General features: G+C 55.2%; 1 protein-coding gene across 4 annotated transcripts in view; it reads right to left on the reverse strand.

Annotated features, from left to right (window-relative positions):
• Window positions 1–263: 263 nt before the first annotated feature.
• The window catches only part of GPD1 (glycerol-3-phosphate dehydrogenase 1), a 7,083-nt gene continuing 1,312 nt past the window's right edge, over window positions 264–6,034 (reverse strand). For 3 of the 4 annotated variants that reach the window (XM_035901515.1, XM_009646110.2, XM_035901514.1), the window contains 6 exons: window positions 5,647–5,787; window positions 5,133–5,271; window positions 4,109–4,221; window positions 3,553–3,786; window positions 3,257–3,363; window positions 264–2,976 (listed from right to left, as the gene is read on the reverse strand). In XM_035901515.1, coding sequence (XP_035757408.1) covers window positions 2,880–2,976; window positions 3,257–3,363; window positions 3,553–3,786; window positions 4,109–4,221; window positions 5,133–5,271; window positions 5,647–5,787 — 831 coding nt within the window. In that variant the 3' untranslated portion in view covers window positions 264–2,879. The remainder of the gene's footprint in view (window positions 2,977–3,256; window positions 3,364–3,552; window positions 3,787–4,108; window positions 4,222–5,132; window positions 5,272–5,646; window positions 5,788–6,034) is intronic. The other variant, XM_035901516.1, reaches the window with a different exon arrangement.

Below are 6,034 nucleotides of genomic sequence, written 5' to 3' on the forward strand. Positions count from 1 at the left end.
GGAGGCGCCAGCCCTGAGGGGCCTGTCCTCAGCCATACATGGGATGGAGCAAAGGCCGCGGCAAGTCCCGCTGAGGTGCTCGGAGGCCTCGCCATCCTCGCTGAGGGCCCAGCCTATGCTCCCAGCCAACGAGGCTCCTTCAGGAAGACTTTAAGAGGCCGTGCTCCTCCAAAAGCACTAGGGCAGCGGTTGGCACTGAGCGGTGCTCTCCTCCTGGGCCATGAGCTCCTTGCTAGCATTTTAATAGGCTGCAGAGTCCTGCAGTGCCTGGATGTGCTGAGGCTGCAGAACATAACTCCAAATGGCAAAGGGAAGACTTTTTATAGCTCGTGAACTCCAGCACCAGTGCAAGGCATGGGGCATGTAAAAGCAAGAGACTTGTGCACCGGCCAGCCCCAGGTGAGACTTGGGACCTTCAGCAAATGCTGGGAGGGCCTGCAGGGGCTCGGCCCTGCCAGCAGCACATAATGTCACAAAAACCTGCACGAGGAGGGATGCACAAAGCACTTCCACAGCCCAGGAGCTAACAGCTGAATGCAAGTCCAAAATGCTATTCCAGATCCTGCTGCAGCTTCAGGCAGGTGCTGGCAAGAGTTTAGCCAGCCAAGATGAGAGACCGCCACGTGTTGAGGGAAGAGAGCTCAGAGACCCTCTCTTCTCTATGAGCCTCATGGCCAAACACTTGAGCTGGGATTCCTGAAGCACTTCAAGACCAAAGGAACTAGAAGTTGTGCCAGCCCCACAGGAACACAGTGGACTTCCTTTATCCTCCCTCCAACCTCAATAAAGTTCCACATTAGAGGAAGCCGATGCTGGCTACTTTCCTCACGATAGCTCAGTTGAATTTAAAGGTCGTAGGGTGCCTAGTGAGAAAGCGTGTCTAATAAAAGGTACAGAAACAACTGCGGTGCCAGCAGATTAAATTCCCTAGCAAGAGGCTGAGCGGAGGGCTAACAGTCCTGGAAAGGTCACTCAGTACGAGATGCATTTCAAAGACGGGGACAAGGCAAGTCTGGGAAAAGCAGTTGGGAAGAGATGAATAAAACAACACAGCGTGTCCCAAGAAGCCAAAACATCAGAGAAAGGGAGGCCTGGGGTACATGGGGCACAGCGGAGTCCTGGCCCGGCTCCTGCAGGCCCCAGGTAGAAGAGTTAGAATTCTGTACCCAGTTTGACATTGCAATCTCAACCCTCTTTGGTCCTACAGCCAAATTTTATCACTGGAACTGCTGCTGAGAAAAAGCAAGTGAGACACCATGTTACGTTGTGACTGAACAGTGACCTGCAGGGGCATTCTTGCTGTTTCTGGGACAGCACACAAGGGTGCAGAGCCAGGAGGGAACTGACAGTGCCCTGTTCTGCACTCCTAGCAAGTCCAGCAGGCACCAACCCAAAGACAACGATGCACCAGAGCCACAGAGCATGTCTTCCCTCTCCTCTCCAAGTTTATTATTATTTTAAATGTTCGTAAAGTACACTGCTAGTCAGCGACCCAGCAGCACTAGGACCTGGAACGGGGGTGGACAGCGAGACCTGCACCAGCTCTGGCCTGCCAGCCCAGACAGGGATCAGTGAACCGCTGGACACGCTGGCCTGAGCAAACATGAGCAGAGTGAGCCAGCTTCAGAGGACGAGAGAGGCACGTGGCACCCAGCCGGACAAGGGGCAAGTTTCAAAGGCACAGCACAAGGCATGAGAACTCTGTCCTCTCCTGTGATGTTGGAGGTCTCCTTGTACCTCTTGTGGATCACATGTCCATTGCTGCCCCTTGTGCTAGCGGGCAGTTTCCAGCAGCCTCGCAGGAGGGGCAGCAGGGAAACCATGGAACCTGCTTTCTTAGCTCCTATAAAGCCATGTAGAAGCAAAGACCAGGCTAAGGCACAGACTGGAGCAAGCCAGAGAGAAGGCAAAAAGCTGCTGTGGATCATTCATCTAAAAGCAACATGACCCAGCTGCTTTGTCAGGTACACTGCCAAGGGCTACACGGCCTGCCAGCTGCTCAGAAAGACTTTGGGGCAGTTGGTCCCTGCATTGCCAAAGCCAGCCAGAGGACAAACCGATACGAGGGAGAAAGGCTGGCCGGGGACAGTCATTGGGCATGGAATTAGCACAGGCAAATCTGTGACAGCAGGAGAGTTTGCCGGGTGCAGGGGCCTGGTTTGATTGCGAGAGCGAAAAAAATCTCAGTGAAAAAGCTCTAAAGTCTCACTCTGGGGCTGCCCTCACACATAAAGCTTTGGCTGTACCGTTCGGCAGGAGCAGCTGGTGGTGGCACGTGGCAGGGTGACAAAGAATGCTATTTTCTGTGCTGGTGCATCTTAGAAAGAAGAGCGATTCTCAACCCCTTTGACAGTCCTTAGGAGCTTCACTCGCCCTGGTGGAGCCTGGCAGGGAACTGTGCCCTCTCCACAAGACAGTTAAGCCAAAAGCAACAGCAGCAAGCAGGAAAGAGCTGGTATCATGCAAAGTAGCCCCACGGGGCTAATAGCAAAGCTTGTCCTCCCAGGCAGTGCCTCCTGCGCAGCCCATATCGACCAAGGTGACCTGGCAGAGTCCCCCCGAGAACTGAATCCATCACAGCATGAGAAAGTGAAAGGAGGAAGACGCTCAGCCCCACTCAGGGCAGACCCTAGACAGCAGCAGAAGCTAAACGAGCCCTTCAAAGAGAGAGGGAGATCAGCAGGTACCTCTGTGCAGGTGCCAGGCTCAGGCTGGCAGTGTCCAGGGCTGAGAAAGGGAACCTCTGCCCTTCCCACACTCTGCAAAGGCTCCCAGGAAATCTGGCCTCCTTACAAAGCTGTAGCAGCAGGGCAAGTTGGTGCGGGCAGGAGCTCTCCGCTCATCTCGTCAGGATCAGTGATTTTGCAGGCAGAGCCCACTTACATGTGCTCAGGGTGGTTCTGGAGACACTTGATGACATCGGCAACAGGTTTGCCCTCATAGCAGATCTGATAGACAGCTGTGAAGAGGGGGAACCTGTGGGCAGATGAAGAAAGTCACCCCTTGCCCTGTCACCACAGCTGGCAGAGTCAGAGCACCTCAGCTTCTGTTGCGACATGCAGCACCACTGGGCAGCAGCAGGGACAGTGGCACGGTGCCTCATCCAACAGGCCATTCCTGCCCAGCTGGTTTGATGTGGGCAGTGCAGAGATTGACCTGAAGCAGAGACACTACGGGTGGGTTTCCCCTCCCACAGCTGCAGGAAAGATCCCAGCCCTACCCCAAAAGAGCAGGCAGGGGAGATGACAGCACTCACTTCTCCACCGCGTTCTTGCTTTTAAGGATGCGATGCAGCTCAGCAGACGTCTGGGGACCCTGCAGCTTCTGCCCATTCAACATCTCCTTCTCCAGCTGCTCAATAGACTGAAACAACCCAACAGTGAGGGAGCTGGGCCCTGCAACCCCATCCGCTGCCCCACGTTCCTTCCCTGGAGCCAGGCTGTGGCACTTGGTGAGTGAAGGCAGGTTGCCATGGTTCTAACTGGGTCCGTCCCGCTGCCAGGTCAGCAGGTTGATGCAGATATCAATGTTGCCTGCTCCTGCTCTGCTTACCTTCCCAGTTTTGGCAAAAGCCTCAGCCACCTTGCGGTTGCGGCCACCGTAGCAGGTAGTGATGAGGTCAGCGACCCCGCAGCTCTCCAGGAAGGTAGAGGAGGTGACAGGGCCCTTACAGAAGAGTTTGGCGAAGCCAATCATCTCCATCAGTCCCAGACGGATCACAGCAGCCTTTGTGTTGTCTCCATAGCCAAGCCCATCGCAGAAACCAGCTCCTACAGCCACAACGTTCTGGAAAACAACGGCAGCATGGAGGCATCTGTTCCCAATGGAGCTTAGGGCTTTGCTGTGTCCATGAGCTGCCTGTGTAATCCCAAGCACAGGCTCCTGCCTGCCCCTGCCTTGTGCCGGTGATCATCCCTCCAAGCAGCTGAACAGGACCCAACCACAGTTCCCTCCAAAGCCTGGCCTTTGATCCAAAGGTCTCAGCGAGCCACAGTGCAATATCCAGTGGGGTTCATTCAACCGTCAGCCTCCTCCTCCCCAGAGCTCCCTAGAGAACCACAGGCTCTGCTAACCAAGACCCGCAAGCCCTGGTGAGTGGCTCACCCACCTTGAGAGCCCCGCAGATCTCTACGGTGTCAGCTTCCTGCACCACCGTCACCCGGAAGTTCGGTGTCTGCATCAGCTCCTTCAGCGTCTGTCCATGCTGCATGTTCTTGCAACCTGATGAGACAAAGGGAGAAGGAAGAAGGCCATGGGGGGGGAGCCTAAGGTAGGACCGTGCTGCTCTCCTGCCCAGCGGTACGTTCCTGCAGCACAGCCCTTGCAGCGAGAGGAACCTATTGCCCCACTGATGGACATTGCTAAACATTTGCAGGTCCACAAAGTGCCACGCACACACTGCCTGGCAGATAAGCAAGGTTCAACCTTGGAATTCCCAGAAGACGGGGACAATCCCTACTGCTGTGTCAAGCAAGACAGGAATGACATGCCCAGTAGATTAAAGGCATCTTCAAAGGTTGCAAATTTGGGTTTGGAGACCGCTGTTCTCCCTCTTCCTGCAGTGTCCTGCGCGAGAGTGTTTCTGTGCGCTCGCAGTGATAGCATGCTCCGCTCGTACCTCTCCAGTCTCTGCAGCCTCCTGCACAGCATGTTTGCTTTTGTTTAAAATACAGACACTTTGAATCCTGTAACTTCTAACCCAGCAAACTGTTCTGTTGGTTTTGGCTGCTGTGCGTGATTCACAAACAAGTGAGGAGGATGTTAGGAACAGTCACCAAATGAACTTTCAAGCAGCCCTGGCTGGCAACGACATGAGATCCAGGTGAGCGTCCCTTGAAGCTCAAGGAAATGAAGGTAGGAACTCTATTTCTAAAGGGCCTTTTGGTGTCCACCCCTTTAATTTGTGCCAGGCAGACTGCCTGATGCTCAGAGTCTGTGTCGGCAGGAACTTTTAGACACACAACTCTGGTTTTAATGAAGCGAGCAATCACATCGTAAACCCTGTGAATGAGTTCAAAAGGGCTGGCTCACCCTACGCAGCAGTAGTTTAAGCTGCACCACGCTCACCCCTTTGCCTCTTCCTGCTCATCAGAAACGAAGGCTGCTAATGAGGAGGGATGTTGGCTCCTTACCAATGGTTGTTTCGCAGAACTTCTCTTCTGCCACTTCATTAGCAATGTTGGCCCCCATGAGGACACTCATCTCTATTCCCAGTTTCTCATGGATGATGTCTGAGATCAGCCTCAGCCCATCTGGTCCTTCGTCCACCCCCTGGGAGACAACCAGGGACAGAGATGACTTCCTGCCCCCCCCGCAGAGCTGGCCCCACCTGCCCCAATCCCGCCATTCCCTGTGCTGCAATGCCCCGACTCTCATCCCAACAGCCCCCCGCAGTGCTCAGCCGCACCCCACTCCTCACAGTGCTGGAGATCCCCCACAAGCCTTCACCCTTCTCCACCAGTATGCCTCCAAATCCCCACCAAGAGTCTGCCCTCACTTCCCACTGTCACTATGATGTCCCCCCATAACCCTGGAGCCCAGTTTCTGCTCCAAACCCCAGGATTCCCTTTGCAGCCCCTCCAAGCCAGGCTCCTTCCAGCTAAGTCCTCCTGTCCCAGTGCCCCAGTGAGCTGCCGGGGCTCACACCTTGATGAGCGACACCCCAACGGCATCTTTCTTCACGTGTCCCTTGAGCTGGTCACAGACTTTGCCGATAAACTGATGGGGCACCACAAACAGGAGGACGTCAGCCCCAGCACAGGCTTTCAGCAGGTCTGGCTCAGCTACCTGAAGAGAATATGACTGTTATCAGGGACCTGTGTCTGCAGTTGTGCAGTGAGTGTGTCCTGAATCCAGCACCAGGGGAGCAAGGGCTTGAGGGCAACTGCTGGGGGCTTCCCTGTAAGGGACGGCGCGGCACAAAGTCGCTGTCCCAAGGTCCCCTTCCAGGGCTGGCAGAGCAGAGGGGCTGGAGCAGAGCAGGGCGAAAGCAGCCTGAGCTGGTCCCCCAAGGGTGGTGCAAAAAGCCTGGGTG

This window comes from Egretta garzetta, unplaced genomic scaffold, assembly GCF_000687185.1.
Source record: "Egretta garzetta isolate BGI_Z169 unplaced genomic scaffold, ASM68718v1 scaffold309, whole genome shotgun sequence".
In the NCBI taxonomy this organism is placed as follows: Eukaryota; Metazoa; Chordata; class Aves; order Pelecaniformes; family Ardeidae; genus Egretta; species Egretta garzetta.